The sequence below is a fragment of the Mytilus trossulus genome, chromosome 11 (assembly GCF_036588685.1).
Source record: "Mytilus trossulus isolate FHL-02 chromosome 11, PNRI_Mtr1.1.1.hap1, whole genome shotgun sequence".
Classification (NCBI taxonomy): Eukaryota; Metazoa; Mollusca; class Bivalvia; order Mytilida; family Mytilidae; genus Mytilus; species Mytilus trossulus.
The window spans coordinates 57607080-57625631 of record NC_086383.1 but is presented as its reverse complement, the minus strand read 5'-3'; the positions used below and the strand labels follow the sequence as shown (position 1 = coordinate 57625631).

Genomic DNA, 18552 nt, shown 5'->3' with positions numbered 1-18552 from the left:
GCTATGACAGAGTTTCAAATGACATAATGTTGCTTGTGATTTGCCATGAATTGACTTGATAAAGTAGTTAAATATTTTGTTGTCTCTATTATTTAACATGTTTAAGTGATTTTCATTTTTTTTAATAATTACAAAATACCTTATATTTAGACAATTGTATGTTGTTATATACAACCTGTACGATTAAGAGTCTGACAGACAATTAGTGCAAAGAATCCAATAACCATGGCCAGTCCACTTCATAAAACAAAATAGGAATATATAAAGTAGGGAAAATATGGTAGATTTTTAATAATCACATCTCGCTAGAAAAATAAAGAAAAAAAGGCAGACATCATTCAAACTTTAACAATTTTATTTTTAAACCTATTTGTTTTTAAGGGCAATGTTTTCTGATCTTTCCATTGGTATGATTAAGGCAACAGAAATTATGGGCTTCATGGTCGATAAAAGTATTAAATCCATTCAGAAAACAATTTGATGAAAGAAAAATCTGCATAATATCAAAGAAAAATTGGTTCTTAAAACATTAATAAAACTTCAACCTGACAACCTCAGTAGCAATGTCATAAGGTCTTTTCAAATGAACTTTGGTAAAACAAACATTTAAATTACCCACAAAATATATATAAATCACAATAATGAATGTGACCAGTCCATTATTAAGGACCATGAAACTGTCCACAAATAAGTCTTGGTTTCTTGTCATTCTATCGTCCACCGCCACTATGGTAGAACAAGCATCTAAATTACTCACAAAATATTTTACTCACTATAATAAATGTGACCTGTCAGTAAGAAAAAAAAATATCTCTCTTATTTACCTAGCAGTCTGCTGATTGTAAATTCAACTTTTCATCATACTATCAAATGAGATGAATGTACCAAAGGGATCTGACAATTACATGGCAAAAAAAACAAAAAAAAACCAATTACATAGAACTAAAGACAAAGCAACATGATCCCCACTAAAACGGGGGGTGATATCAGGTGCCTTTGAAGGGTATGTAGTTCCTGCTTCACATGTTGCACCCGTCGTGTTGTTCACAGGAGTATACATTGTGTGTACAATCTTATTAAGTGATGTCATAATCAGGGAAAAGAGGACAGGATTGTAGTTACGACTATTGGAACATATTTATCATCATTGGTGAAACAGACATTCCATAATAGATGACCAACTTGTGATGGAGTCCATACAATGTTCCATGGGATAACTTTAACCTGAACACTTGGACCCCATGTTTCAAAGGTTATCATGATGGGAAATGCAAGCTCTGGCAAATCTTCATGACTGAGATACATTTACCCCATATGGAGACCCTCTGGACACAATATAATTAATCAAAGTGCTGAAGTACTGACATCGGATGACCACAAGTTCTTGTGGATGGTCACAAGCACTTGTCTCAGAAAACAATCTTTTTGTTCTACTAGTGCAGTGCAAGTGCATGATGGACACTCTTCTGTAATAATTCGATCTTATAGATTGGATTTGAGTAGGCATTCATATTTGCCTGCAAAACCTTCTTTTCTCGAGATATTCTTCCGCATGCGTTAACACAATTTTTATGTATGTCAGTGCATATATATTAATGATTTTTTACTTATATATATATTTAAAACAACAAAACATTTTCATATTATTAATTTGTGTTCTAAAAAAATATTTTTATGAGTGTTCATTGAAGAAATGAATTTATAACAAGCGATAAGGAATGTTATTTTGCACTCAATAATGTCCGCTTATTTATACTATGGGTTACCAGTCAAAATCGAAAGTCAAATCTCTGTGGCAACAATACATCGGAATGCCCTTACCGTCATCGTGATGTAAAAAACGGTAAATATGACTTGAAGTGTAAGATAGATGTGCTGATGAAAAGTCTTTGCTTTGTAGAGATGTTTCAGTTGTGGATGAACTCAATACATTGCTACTGTAGTACCACTGAAGTGATTGGAAGTATTGAAGAGAAGAATAAGTGTCTTTATCCACCAGTGGTTCTTGTTGGTACACATAAAGACAAAGTTGAGGCTTCTGAGGAAGTGAAGGTATATATTAGTATACATATTATGCACAGTTTGTCATCGCAACTTCTCTGAAACCACACAACAGAATTTCATAAAACTTTGTAGATGTGCATATCGACAGGAATTACGATTAAACTTTTTTTTCTAGGAGTTATGCTCCTTCGCTTTGAACTTAAACTTTTTGCCATAAAGTACTAAACAGTCTGTCAGTCCTGTTCTTGTCATCTAACCTCCTTTGAATTTTTATACCCCAAGCAACAAAGTTGCGGAGGGTATAATGTTTTTAACCCGTCCGTTCGTCTTATTGTCTGTCCATTTGTCAGTCCTGTTCTTGTCATTGCAACTCCTCTGAAACCACACAACATAATTTCATGAAACTTTGTAGATGATAAGAACATACTATGTAGATGTGCATATCGACAGGAAATTACGATTGAAATTTTTTTCTAGGAGAAATGCCCCTTTAACTTAAATATTCTACTGCAACAGTCTGTCATCGCAACTCCTTTGAAACCACACAACAGCATTTTATGAATCTTTGTAGATAATAAGGACATACTATGTAGATGTGCATATCGACAGGAAATTACGATTCAATTTTTTTTTCTAGGAGTTATGCTCCTTCGCTTTGATCTTAAACTTTTTGCCATAAAGTACTAAACAGTCCGTCTGTCAGTCCTGTTCTTGTCATCGCAACTCCTTTGAATTTTTATACCCTAAGTAACAAAGTTGAAAGGGTATACTGTTTTTGACCCGTCCGTCTGTCTGTCCGTTTGTCCGTCTGTCTGTCTGTCTGTCCGTTCGTCAGTCCTGTTCTTGTCATCGCAACTCATCTGAAACAACACAACAGAATTTCATGAAACTTTGTAGATAATTAGGACATACTATGTAGATGTGCATATCGACAGGAAATTATGATTGAATTTTTTTCTAGGAGTTATGCCCCTTTAACTTAGAACTTTGGCCTAAATATTCTACTGCAACAGTTTGTCATCACAACTCCTCTGAAACCACACAACAGCATTTTATGAATCTTTGTAGATAATAAGGACATACTATGTAGATGTGCATGTCGACAGGAAAAAAAAAATTCTAGGAGTTATGCTCTTTGATTTTTGATACTACTGCAACAGTGTGTCATCGCAACTCCTCTGAAACCACACAACAGAATTTCATGAACCTTTGTAGTTAATGAGGACATAGTGTGTAAATGTGCATATCCACAAGAAAATTTTTATCAGTTGACTTTTGTAGAGTTATGAGTCTTTGAACTTATGAATCTGGTGAGATTTTGTTGGTCCAGTGACAATGTGGGGGCGTGGGGTATGTGAGCGTGCTCACAAAGGTTCTTTAATTTAATTCCTTGTTTGATTCACTTCAAACTTTATAGAATGACAAATCATGATATGCAAACATTGCCATTGAAGAAATTTCGTTTTGTTTAGATAATCAGAATCATGACCATGTCACCTTACAAATGTTAACTTTTTTTAAAACCATCCTTGTCGTCGCAACTCCTCCTACTTGATTTTTCTGGATCTACATGAAAATTTGTGTATTAATTTGTTAGATCCTAATATATAGATGTGCACGGAGGTATGGTTTTCTGATCCATTCAGGTGTTTTTTTTAACTATACACCTTTCAACTTAATTTTTTTTGACAAAACCAAACTTGTCATTGCAACTCCTCCTACATGGTTTATTGCGTCCGCTTTAAACTTACAACAATGACAGGTTTTTTTATACGCCCATCAAAATTTTGACAGCACGTATTATGGTATACAGCGGTATACTACTGTTGCCTTTATTTATACAAATGTCTGTCTGTCCGGTGTAAACATGTCGCACCGTAACTTGAGAAACTTAACATAGTTGTTTCTTCTGATGGTCAAATGATCTGTATACTTTTTGGTGAAAATAAGATTAAAACTTTTTGAGTTACGGCACTTTGTAACTAAAACAGGGGTGAGTTTTTTTCACATGTCGCACCGTATCTCAAAAATGATTCTTGATTATGGCTTTAAACTTTAAACACTTCTTAGTTATATTAATCTTAATATCTGTATACTTTTTGGTAATGATTCAAAATTTTATTTTTAAGTTATTGAGTATTTTGTAAAAAAGGGGTAGTTTTTTTTTTACATGTCCCACCATATCTCGAAAACGATTTATGATTATTGCTTAAAACTTTACACATGTCTTTGTTATATTAATCTAAAGATCTGTATACTTTTTGGTGATGATTCAAAATTTCATTTTTGAGTTATTGAGTATTTTGTAAAAAAGGGGGAGTTTTTTTTTACATGTTGTGCCGTATCTCAAAAACAATTTGATTATTGCTTAAAACTTTACACACTTCTTTGTTATATTAATATAAAGATCTGAATACTTTTTGGTGATGATTCAAAACTTTATTTTGGAGTTATTGAGTATTTTGTTAAACAGGGGAGTTTTTTTTTACATGTCGCGCCGTATCTCAAAAATAATTTATGATTATTGCTTAAAACTTTACACACTTCTTTTTTATCTTAATCTAAAGATCTGTATACTTTTTGGTTTTGATTCAAAATTTTATTTTAGTGATATTTAGTTTTTTGTAAAAAAAAAAAACAGGGTTGGGGGTTTCACATGTCCCGCCGTGTCTCAAAAACAATATATGGTTATTGCTTAAAACTTTCTCAGAATCTATTTATGATTATTGCATAAAACTTCCACACAAGACGTCGGGCGTATCATGCGCTCATGGCGCAGCTGTTTATTTCACTTCTTCCATTGGTTGATAACATTTGATTGTGTCAGGTTTTATGTACTTTCAATATGAAACTTTCTTTCAGACTTATTTAGTTTATTCACAAAATATACTTTTTACGTAGTTACATCAAGAGTCCAAGATCCTCTTGATGTATCATGTACGGTTTCACTGATAACCAAGGTTCATAAATAGTTGTTCATATATATATACATTTCTTGAAATACAAAAAAATTATGCATTATGTATTTATCTATTCAATTTTGGATACTTCTTGTCACTGACTGCAGTAACGGATTTTATTTTATTATTTTGTTTTCGTTACATCTTTTGATACATTCTTGAACCAAAATTTGGAAGACATTAACATTTTTCAATTTCTGATTAGATATATAATACGAATTGTATATAGAAAAACCTAAAATTGTTTTGAAATAATTCCGACCAAAATATTTTTTTCAAAAATTTTACATTCGAACACTAATTTTTTTAACGATATGCTAAAATCTACATTTGTTTTCTCATTAACTCTGACATAAATACTCTTCCAGAAATTTTCTAAACATTCACAAGTAATAAAAAAGTGGTTATAATCATCTTTTTTCATTACATACATCACATATAGACTGTCGTTTGTTTGTTTCCATTTATATAATAAGTGTTTCGTTTGAAATATGAAATTTAAAAGTTTCCAAGTATATAGTTTAAGCTTATTCTCTTCTGAAAAATGAAAAATATGGAAATACAATTTCAGTAATTTTTAAGATACATATACATTTGCTTACACCAATTGAGTGTTCAGTTTAAGCTTTACAAATGGATTTGTATAATATGTTAGTTGGACTATTTAAGGATGTACTTAGGTGAGGTTTTTGAATTTGTGTCAAATGTTCGGACTCCTTGGTGTTTTTCCATACAATACAATGTAAAATATTTTGCCCCATAACACCCATTTATTTTTTCATATAAGACTTAATAGCTCACGAAAGGTCATTTACCAAAATTTTAGAAGATTCTTGATTTTCTTTCTTTTGTTTTGAGACCCAAATAATACCAATGCAAATATAAGGTAAAAGTCCAAGTCCGCCTTTTCCCGCCATATTTTAAATCTCAAATATCTCGAAAAGGTGGTCCATGACCTATCAATATTTTTAGCTTATCTTTACCCTTAGTTTATGCTCTACCAGCTTATAGTATCAATTTTAATTTCTTAATTTCTTAATTTTTACCTAACCTCACCTAAGTACATCCTTAAAGCTTCAATGTAATAACCTTTCCAAATAAATTAATATCATAGAATATTTACAATACTCCTAAATGAAATTTCGGACATTTTAAGATGGCTTTCATTTTATGTCAAAATTTAATGTCTGGTTACCAATTATTCTTCTGTAAATATCAACAATGCGATTTCCAAGAGGAACTCATTTTACTGCTAAAACTGTACCACTTTTACTATGAGGTTTGGTAAAGGAGGGGTGAAAGATACCAGAGCAGCATTCAAACTTGGATGTTGAAAATAAGTAAAAACTGATATTCTAGAATGAAAAGCTCATATGCACTACTATCTTTTTCAAAGGTCAAAATATAGGACTGTGCGGCATTTTTTCAACATGTATATGACCCAAACTTCTAAGAGTTTAAACTTATACTTAAATGCTGTACTACCTGTCCCTTTACTTTGGGTCTTCCTTAGAATTCAATTTCACCACTATCCATGTGTATTCATACTGGTAAAATTCCCAAGTTCTGTTTCTACGAAATGAAACATATATAGATCATAGCCGTGAACCAGTAGGTAAACAAAACAAAATATCTATGAATATTATAAACTCCCCAAAAGAGGCGTGGTTTGTGAAACAGCTGTAATTACAAAATGCAACCTATAAAAGCATTTATTCAAAAAATCTTGAAAACACTTTTTCTCACAACAATAGTTTTTATGCCCCACCTACGATAGTAGAGGGGCATTATGTTTTCTGGTCTGTGCCTCCGTTCGTCTGTGCGTCCGTCCGTTCGTCCCACTTCAGGTTAAAGTTTTTGGTCAAGGTAGTTTTTGATGAAGCTGAAGTCCAATCAACTTGAAACTTAGTACACATGGTCCTTATGATATGATCTTTCTTATTTTAAATCAAAATTTGACTTTTGACACCATTTTCATGGTCCACTGAACATAGAAATTAAAAGTATGAGTTTCAGGATAAAGTTTTTGGTCAAGGTAGTTTTTGATGAAGCTGAAGTCCAATCAACTTGAAACTTAGTACACATGTTCCTAATTAGTTGATCTTTTTACTTTTAAGGCCAAATTAGATTTTTTACCCAATTTCACGGTCCATTGAACATGGAAAATGATAATGCGAGTGAGGCATCCGTGTACTTTGGACACATTCTTGTTTTATTATGATCATAGCCTAAAATAAAACACTGGATATGCTATTACAGTATATTTTATACCCCAACCCCTGATTCAATTTTTAAACAATTCGAAAACAATTTAATACTTTAATTAATGTCAGCTTACCCTACATGTATGTGCATGTTTTCTGACATAAAATGTATAGAACCTGTATGAAACTATTCTGATAACAAATTGAAAGCATTTCAGAATTCAATAAATGGAAAGCTTAGTAGTTAATCATTACAACATTCAAGGTTACATAAAGTATCCAATCCACCTTTAGTCTCCAGTTCACATCTTACTGTATCTATAAAAGTTCATAATATCTGCCTCAAATTGTCTGTTTAGGAATATGACAGTTTTTGTCCATTCGTTTGATGTGTTTTATCATTTGATTTTGCCATCTCATTAGGGACTTTCCGGTTGTTTTTTTCCTCGGAGTTCAGTATTTTTGTGATTTTACTTTGTAGGGCCGCTAATGCTTAAATTACTTGTTTTATGACCCAGGGGTTAGAGCTTTTCCCCTAAGCCCTCATATTTGTTTAATAATTATGCCGTTTCTGTGATTATGGAATATTTATTAGAATCTAAGGATAGAGTACACTATTGTTAGTTTAATTGAGGTATTTTTGTATCCTGAATATTTTAAACTCCTTAAAAGAGGCTTGGTTTGTGAAACAGCTGTATTTACAATGTCAACTTGTAGGCTAATTTCTACAAAAAAAAATATGCTGAAATAAGCAATTGTGTCATCATTAATATCATTGATAAAAAAAATATCAGGTTACTAGAACTCTTACCAATTTTCAAAAATAATGGTTCTATTTTCAAAATTAATCCATTTGTTTTCCCCCTAAATTATCTGTTTTCTTAAATCTGTCAAGGCGATAGTTTTTTTTTTTTTTTGGTCTATCCACCACCTGATATTACCCAATGGATTTTAATGAAAGTTGATATTAACTGACGTATCCTTATATTGTTCCTTGTGTCCAAAGGAGTAGGTTCAGTAAGACACCTTTTTGGCCCCAAAATATAGCAGTTTTACAAAATTGTTAAAATGTAAACCTTTAGTTATCTATTGGACAGTAAAATGCTTCTGCTACATAAATATGGGCTGTTTTTGACAATACAATGCAATATATCCTGTAATAGCACCATTAAATCATGCTAAATTACTGAAATCCTCATAATTCTAGCATTTAATTAAATTTTAGACGGTTTTCGTGTAAAACGAAAGTGGCCGCATTCGTGTTCATCCTTAATATTGAAATGTAAGTTGTATTTTATGATAATACATAACATATATAAAGGTTGAGGATGAACACGGATGCAGCCACCTTCATTTTTTACCAAAAACCATCTGAAAAGTGACATTTTTCAGCATATTAGGTAGATTTTTCATATTTGAGCTTGAATCGGATCGTTTTTAATGACTAAATCTGTTAAAATCTTTCACATAAACTAATTGTTTCAAATAAAATAGACACTTCAGTGTTTAAAGAGTGTCAAAATATTTCGTCAGATGAACCTGAAATTTGAGGCCAAAATCGGTCCTTATCGGACCTACTCCTTTTCGACAATTGATACGTTGTAGATGATTGAAATTCACACTGTCTAATTGATCAACCTCTGCATTGCAATGATTATCTAGTATGGCCTTGCCTCTTCGTAGAAATCACAAAAACCATGTGAATAGAAAGCTTTTATTAATGTTCGTGACCTTTATTCATGATGTCACTGCACCGCTAGTCCCAAATGGAATTGGGTGAAAGTAAACATTACTACAGAGTCGATCCCTTTGGTAATACCAATATCTTTCTAAATTTATTTTCCACATGAAATACGGTTCAGACGCGCCTTTGTGAGATTTTTCATCAATCAATCAAGAAACAGATGTGAAAAGCTACGGGGGCATCTTTTCCAAAGAAGCACTGAACGAAGCTTCATGGGCAATAGGGTTATATTTTAATGAAACTTGATATTAACTGACGTATCCTTATATTGTTCCTTGTGTCCAAATTTTCGACAATTGATACGTTGTAGATGATTGAAATTCACACTGTCTAATCGATCAACCTCATGCATTGCAAATTATCAGACATACCTTGATGTAATTCTGAAAGTCTCAATTTTCCAGCGAGATCGATGGCAAATCCTTTAATAAGGTCAGAGCTAACCACTATAATTGAAACATTTTAGCCATGCTGCGTCTGAATTGTGATTAGAAGCAATAAGGACTTATTAATTTGCTCTGAAGTTTTGCAGGTGGAAAGGTATCGGAGTCACATGAGTCATTCCTGAGCAAAAGTGATCAGTATGTGTTGAGTATGTGCGATATAAAAAAACACTTCTTATGCAAGAATAGGGCGTCATTAACAGTCGTTATTAAAAATGTAAAAGCAAGTTCATGGCCTGATCTGCTGATTATTTGGTATTGCTTTATTTATATTGCCTTATTGTGTTTACTTTAATTAATTCTTGGTCATGGATGCTAAATGGTAAACTGCTTTTCTGTTGAATCTAAATCTGTGCAATTATCTTTACCATTGGTTCATCATTTCTTTCACGTACGCACCTCAATATTTGCAGTTTTTCTGTCTTTTTTTAAGGTTTACTCCAATCCTCTGTGAATTTCTATAACACTTTTTTGTACTGACTGCTCGCATCCATTTTCCATTTATTTATTTTTTCTGGTGACAAACATGGACACAAAATACATCTTTCCTACACAATAACAATCTTTCTTATTCCCGTGTTCGTAGGAGTAGACTTTATAGGACTTTCAAAAACTAGCCATTATCATGATTATCCGGAATTTTTTTTTCTTCCAAAGGATCTGTTTAACTATATAGTTAATTAAAAGTTAAAAACTTGCGCAACTCATATACAACCACGTTTATTTCACTATTTTCTACATAAGAAAATGCCTGTACCAAGTCAGGAAAATGAAAGTTGTTATCCATTCGTTTGATGTGTTTGAGCTTTTGATTTTGCCATTTGATTACAGACTTTCCGTTTTCAATTTTCCCCGGAGTTCGGTCTTTTTTTTTATTTTACTTTTTGCAGCACAAAACTATTCCAAGTTGAAGTTCAACATCCCTGCTTGTGGACTAGATATATTCGTGCTTACTGCAGGGGGCATCATCATTGTCTTGTGATGTATATCCAAACTCATTGTGAAACGGTACTCTAATTTATAATAACCATTGACATATCTTTTATGTTTTTTTTTGTTCATAGACTTATTGAAGAAAACGACTTTATTTTTTAGATTGAGGATGCATGTAGAGATTGCCTTGATAAATATGCTGAGGATGTTTCAGCTGTTGCACGAAGACACATTAGTGATAAGTACGAGTACTTTATTTCAAACACAGAAGATAATCCAAGTGTATTCCAGCTAATACGACAAAATCTCTTAAACTTAGCCACAACAATGAGAACATGGAATATAGACTATCCTATTAAATTTATTCAGTTGGAAAAATGTCTACGAGAGAAAAAGAAGGAGTTACCAATTATTTCCTTTAATGAAATTAAGCAAATATCTACTGAAATACCAAAACCATTAAATCATGAAGAACTTATGTTATATTTAAAATTTCATCATGAACTCAGAGCTTTGGTTTATTTTGAGGATCTTCCAGATTATATCATTTTAGATACTCAATGGTTGTCTGATGCTTTTAAATGTATAATAACAGCAAGGAAATTTCAATCAGGTGCCAGACGGCATCTTTTAACGGATGAATGGAATGATTTAAATATTAAAGGAATATTACATAGTGTGGTTTTGGAACATATATTAGAAACAAATAAGAAAATCTTTAAATTTGAGGAAAAGCAAAATTTGTTTCAACATAAAGATCATATACTGAACGTGATGGAGAAATTTGATATTATAATACGTCCAACCATATCAGACAGAGATGCCGCTGATACAAAAACTTGCTATTACATACCGTGCATGGTTAAAGAGGTTCTGGACTGTCCTATAAATGAACAATTTAATGTGACAGAAAAAAACTGTACAAAATCCACTTGGCTATGTTTCAAATTTAAATTTCTACCAGGACATTTAATGAATCATTTGATTGCTTCACTGAGCCGGAAATACGAAATTGCAGAAGTACCTGTCCGAGGACAAACAAAACGACCAATAGCTCTTTTCAGAGGAACTGTCGTCTTTAAGTTACAGAAGACTTCAAAATTACTTGTGATGACATATCAAAATGTTATTCAGATTCAGGTTTGGGATTTTGGGAAACATGGTAACATTGAAAGATGTTTTTTCAAGAACATTAATGATTTTGTCACAGAAGAAATAAACACTATAATAAGTAAACGATTCAAAATGACGACTGTAAAATTTGACAAAATGTTGGGATGCAGCCTTGCAGAACCAGACTGTGTAACAGGATTTTATGAGCAGGATGCAGATTATTTTTGTGAGATGTGTACAGAAACACATATCAATGAATGGTCTGATCATGCACCTATAAAGGTAATTAATTAGGTTTAATTATTTGATAGGAAAGATTTAATCTTATTCATGTTAATGCATCAAGTTTAATATATTAGTCTAGAAGTCATTTTTGCAATTATAAAACATGTTTTGACCACTTGTTCTCACCCAATTTTCTTTTGATTCATAAATATTATCAACAGGCACTCGTTTAGCAAATATAATTTTTATGCCCCACCTACGATAGTAAAGGGGCATTATGTTTTCTGGTCTGTGCCTCCGTCTGTCCGTGCGTTCGCTTCAGGTTAAAGTTTTTGGTCAAAGTAGTTTTTGATAAAGTTTAAGTTACATCAACTTGAAACTTAGTACACATGTTCCCTATGATATGATCTTTCTAATTTTAATTCCAAATTAAAGTTTTGACCCCAATTTCACAGTCCACTGAACATAGAAAATGATAGTGCGAATGGGGCATCTGTGTACTATGGACACATTCTTGTTTTTATCTGTAATTGTAATTGTATATGTTCTTGTATTAAATTGGCACCAATATATGTATGTTTACTATGTTTTTTTAGGAGAATAAATTGATATGTCTCCCTCAGTCAGGCTTCAGTTGCTTTTGGTTAACCTTATTGATTTGGTATATTTTTGAAGACTAACATACACTAGACAATTGTTATTAGGTTTGCGGATGTTATGAACATTTCTTCATTTCCAATTTAACCAGAATATTGGGATGTACCTTTAGTCATGCTTGAATGACTTTTGAATTTTGCTTGTTTAGTTATTCGAAGTCATTTGTGTGATAACAGTTCACACCAGAGTGACATACATAGTCTATATAGTCATGCTCTGCTGAAAGAAAAAAGTACAAAGGGATATTTAACTCTTTAAGGTTGTTATTTACACAGGGAAATCGCAATTTATCAAATTCCTGTAGTTTAAGATTATTGCTGCAACGAGATAACATTGTATATTGTTATACATGTTATATGTCCCATTAATGATTTATAAATTTAAGTAGAGTAATGAACATTGAATAGTGTATACTTATTGACTGGGTATGAGTAAAATAGTAGGTTTATTGTCCCCCAGGTGCACGGCAATGGTTGTATCCGAAGGGACAATAAACTTACTATTCCACGAACATCCAGTCAGTAAGTGTTTTATTTCACCCATAGAGACATCAGACAATAAATGTCAGGGCTAAATCAACTATCGTAATAGAAACATAATCATATTGTTTAATATTTACTTTGTATATATTCTGAATGGTAAGGCTGCGTTCTGCACTGATACAACCCTAGATACAAGAGGTAAAACTCGACGTTGCAACTCCCGCAGCATTCTCAAAATTAGCCAATCCTGTAGCTGCATTTGAAATTCCATGAAATATGATGATGCTTGCGGTCAAATAGTTTCACTGAGCATGCTGAGGTCCAATAGTTCAATGCTTGCAATTTAAAAAATAGTGAAAATATAGTATACTTTTTTATATAGAAAATGATGACTGAGGAATGATAATGGTAACTATTTTGTAATTTGTTTTAGCTGACAGAGAAATCTGAAAAAAATCAACATGTTCCGGGATCTTATTCTTGCATAGAAAACAACAGGCAAATCCAAACTACACCCACAAAGGTAACACTCTACTGTTGAAATTATACAACATGTATAAACTAGTATTATGTAAATAAATGTATTTTTTTTGTTACTACATGTAATAGTGCAGGAAGTTTTAGATTAATCATAATAGCGTCAATAGCATTTTTCACTGGTTAAGTACTATTAATTATGTTTGAATTGACCAGAGCTATTACATGTATTACATAGAGAATAATACATGGCAAAATCCGTATCATATGTCGTATCATCCCGAGACATCAATATCAGCCCAAGGGCCTTTAGGCCCGAGGGATAATATTGGTCGAGGGTGATACGGCATGTGATACGGATTTTGGCATGTATTATACGCTTTATCATATATTTCAACAGAAGAGTATTATATAATATGAACTGTTTTCTGATCCATAGCAATGGGTTACCGTCAGTTCTGCTTTTGTCTTGTTTCAAAGCCTTAAAATAACTGCTCAATTATTTATACGAAGCACCTGGGTTACCTTAAAATCTGTTGTTTTAAAAATATTTTGTTTATTATTGTATTTATTTGAGTGTTTTGTATTTTTTATAGTTGCATTTAGTGTGCCAAAAATATGTTGTGAAAACTTGATGTTCGTGACGTCACATACATTATGAAAACTTGATGTTCGTGACGTAACATACCAAACATATGACGTCATTCATAAAATTGACATATTTTGAGGAAATATTTTCTTAAGCCAAAAAAAACAAAAAACAAACTTCATGTAAAAAAAAAAAAAAAAAAAAAAAAAGGTATAGCGATACGGGTTTTACCATGCGATACGGGGTATGCGATACGGGTTTAGCTATGCGATACGGGGTATGCGATACAGGGTAGGTGATACAGACTGGAAAAACAAACCTTTATTAGATATACAAAATAGCTGTATTTTGTACTAAATATATGATAAATATATATATATTAGTTGGTGTTCAAATGAAGATCATTAAGGAAAACCAGGTAAATCCAATGTATATATTACATAGAATAAAGCTGCTGCACACGAATAATGTAAGCTCACCTTGCCTTACAGGCTGCATGAGGGCTGTTCCATAAAAACAAACATGGGACCCAGGGAAGGCACTTCAAAATCTCAACTATAGTTGGGTGTCATCTATGTTATATGTATGGTGGAAATGTAATAATTTCAATTTGCCTCTATAGGTGGTTACCCCCTTTTTAAAAATGCCTTCCCTGGGTACCATGTATGTTTTTATGGAACAGCCCTGAGCTATTTTAAAGCACTTGGCATATATGTGATCGGCCAATTGTAACCATTCACATTATATTTGATCTCTAAGTGACTTAATAAATTGCAATGAAACTGAACAGGTATAATAAATATTAGATGATGTACACATAATCCTCATTAAGTTCTAATCGGACAAAATCAGGGCCACTAGAGACATAATTTGAATTTAAAATTTGGCTGAAACTGTAGAATTTTTACGGTACTGCGGTTTATTTAGCTTGTAAATTTAGATACGATCCATGTAAAAGTATTCATCCTTTCAATAAAATTCTTCCTAAATGATATCATGTCAACACCGTTGTTAAGATGTTTGAATATTGTTTTATCAGTACTAACATAAGTTTTGTTTCTCATGAATTTAAACACAACAAAACAGACTAAATATGTACTGCCATATTGTTAGGAAATATTTCTTTGAAGGTCTGAAACAAGTGTCAATTTCATTTTAAAAATGGCTACCAGCACATGTCAAAGGTTATATTAAAACGCCAGGAGTAATTTCTTTTAGATTTCTTTAAGGATTAGGATAGGCGTAAGAAAGTATAAATAATCCAAGCAGAAGTTCATTAAAAAATATTGATCATCTATCAAATGTGTTTACTTTCAACAGGCTTTAATCAAGACTCTATATATATGCCGTTTGAATGAAAACTAAGCTTTGTGAGAGATTCGGGCTCAATTCAGCCTCTATTTGTTTATTGTCTTCTACAGTTTGTTCTTTTGTGTTGTACTGTTGTACCACTGTTCCAGTTAAGTTTAGGGTGAGAACCCGCTAACATGTTAAACCCTGCCACATTTTCATGTGTCCTTTATAATTCAGGAGCAAGTATTTCAATGGATCTCGTTTTATCTGTATATGATAATTATTTTGTGTTCGTTTAGTATTACATATATCTATACGTTATACTATTCAATGAGTAACTTTATTTTTATTACAAATATATGTAGTATAGTTGAAAGAAGAAAACTTTATCTCTTTTTAATAATTGATTGCTTCAATGGATACATAATTACTTCAGGGTGATAGAAAGGGAAAAAACAAGAAAAAGAAAGCAGGTATAAAATAAATAAGGAAAAGAAAATTTTACAAAAGATAATACTTCTGTTTTATTGATGGTGTAAATTTCCTCAAAGTAAGTCTCAGCATTCATTTGCTCGTCATATATTTGGTTTCAATTCTCTTAGACAAAGTTGAACTGGCTATTTTTTTATTCCTGTTTGGTCATATATCTCTTCAACTGTTTCGGTTCTTATACATCCTCGGCTTTCATATATATTCTGCTTGGAGCTTTATTGATGAAGATAAATCCAAAAAAGCACTTCTTACGCATGAAACTTATCACATATTGTTTTAATTTTTACAGCACTGGGTCAATGCCTCTTCTGGTGGACTTTCAGTGTCCAAGGCATCTTCAACTCAGTAGTCATTACTTCTGAACTCATATGATTTATGACAAACCTTTCTCATGAAATTGTAAGTTAATAAATTCTGAAATCATAAAAGAAATGTAAGGTTTCTACTTCCTCAAGCAAATTTGACTTTAAATGGATTTGGCTATTTTTTTAAGTTCATTTTGGTCATATAGCTCTCAAACTGTTTCGGTTCTCATTCATCATTTGAAGGTAAATCCACAAAGGCGCATGAAATATATATTGTGTTGTTTTCATATTGAAATGTTAGCTGTTATAGCTTGCTATGTTTGCTCATTGTTAATGGCCGTACGGCGACCTATTGTTGCTTACATCTACGGCATTTGTTCTCTGGTGGATAGTTACATTGTATGTCATACACTATTTTCTGATTGTATGACAAGTTAGCTCAGCTCTTGTTCATTTGTTTATCGCCCTAAACTTTTTTCAGAGTTACTATTGCTTATGTCAAAATTGAATAATTTCTAAAGGTTTACCAATGTATTATGTTTTATATAATATTTGATTGATTATTTACAGGTGCATTTATGTTTTAAAACTGGTAAGAGAGATCATTCAAATGTTTCTGAAGAGCCACCAAGTAAACGCAGTTTGAGAGAGGTATATAATATCACAATAGTGTTTTCGAAACTATATACAATAAAGACTAAGTGTCTTTTCATGCCTTTATTACTTGTCAAAAATGACTAAACAATGAGATGTTGAGTAAATATAAGGGAAACTGACCGTCGAAATAAAGTGAAGTGTGCAGTATGTTCAACATTGGACTAGCATCCACATCGTATGTTAATCTAAAACCAACACATAAGTATCACCAGACAGAGACCTATAAAGTTATCCACTGATGAGATACTCAAATTCATTTGTGACAGGCATTAGTTTGTTTTTCTAAAATTTCTAATTTTAATATTTACAGTAATTGATTTAGCACAGAAGAATGGATAAGAATTAATTTTATACATGCAGCTCATCAGTATTTTTATTTTGTTTACAATTTATGCATAGAGCTTTTGCTGTATGTATAAAGAAGGAAAAAACGTGGATAGTTCTTCTCTGTATACAGATGCATCATGTTCTAAAGTTTCCATCTGACATATGTCCATTGTGTTTCCTCATTTTTAGCTCGCCTTGCCCAAAGGACCAAGTTAGCTTTTCTCATCACTTGTAGGACGTCGTTGTCTGTCATGGTCCGCCATCGTTAACTTTAAAAAAATCTTTTCCACTTAAACAACTGGGTCAAATTTTAGCTAACTTGGCCACACTCATCATTTGGGTATCTAGATTAAAAAAAAGTGTCCGATGACTTGGCCTGCCAACTAAGATGGCCGACATGGCTAAAAAAAAACATAGGGGTAAAATGCAAGTTTTGTCTATAATTTTGAAACCCTTATAAATAGAGAAAATCTGACTAGGGCAAAAATGTTCAAAAGGTTGAGCTCTACCAATTGTTTATATATGTCGGAACTGTCAGACGACTTCTTATAGAAGTTTTTGCCCTTAAATGAAAATATTTACCATTTTATTTCATTTTTGCCTATTATCTTGAATACTATAATATATATGGAGAAACTTTAAATTGCTAACATGATCAGCAAAACAAGTTCTACAAATAAGGCTATGCTCGAAAATTGTCAGCCGACGCCTTATTACAATAATTGCCCTTTAATGACGATTTTATCAATTTTTTGGGTTGTTGCCTTATATCTTAACAATTGTAATAGATAGATACAACTTAAATAAGCAAAAATGATCAGCAAGACAAGATCTACAATTAAGACAAATGAAAGAAATGGACTCTTTATTGTTGTTAATGTCGACGATTATTACTCTTTTTTAGCTCACCTGGCCCTTTTCCCATCACTTTGCGTCCGGCGTCCAGCGTCCGTCGTCCGTCGTCGTTAACTTTTACAAAAATCTTCTCCTCTGAAACTACTGGGCCAAATTAAACCAAACTTGGCCACAATCATCATTGGGGTATCTAGTTTAAAAATTGTGTCCGGTGACCCGGCCAACCAACCAAGATGGCCGCCATGGCTAAAAATAGAACAGGGGTAAAATGCAGTTTTTGGCTTATAACTCAAAAACCAAAGCATTAAGAACAAATCTGACATGATAAATTGTTTATCAGGTCAAGATCTATCTGCCCTGAAATTTTCAGACCAATCGGACAACCCGTTGTTGGGTTGCTGCCCCTGAATTAGTTATTTTATGGAATAATGCAGTTTTTGCTTATTATCTTGAATATTATTATAGATAGAGATAAACTGTAATCAGCAATAATGTTCAGCAAAGTAAGATTTACAAATAAGTCAACATGATCGAAATGGTCAATTGACCACTTTAGGAGTTATTTCCCTTTATAGTCAATTTTTAACCATTTTTCGTAAATCTTAGTAATCTTTTACAAAAATCTTCTCCTCTGAAACTACTAAACCAAATTTATTCAAACTTGGCCACAATCATCTTTGGGGTATCTAGTTTAAAAAATGTGTCCGGTGACCCGGCCAACCAACCAAGATGGCCGCCACGGCTAAAAATAGAACATAGGGGTAAAATGCAGTTTTTGGCTTATAACTCAAA

General features: G+C 32.4%; 1 protein-coding gene across 1 annotated transcript in view; it reads left to right on the top strand.

The window, feature by feature from the left end:
- The window catches only part of LOC134691346 (uncharacterized), a 193419-nt gene that overhangs the window by 162584 nt on the left and 12283 nt on the right, over window positions 1–18552 (top strand). The window contains exons 7-10 of the mRNA XM_063551815.1: window positions 1901–2052; window positions 10451–11683; window positions 13199–13288; window positions 16492–16572. Of these exons, the coding sequence (XP_063407885.1) occupies window positions 1901–2052; window positions 10451–11683; window positions 13199–13288; window positions 16492–16572 (1556 nt within the window). The remainder of the gene's footprint in view (window positions 1–1900; window positions 2053–10450; window positions 11684–13198; window positions 13289–16491; window positions 16573–18552) is intronic.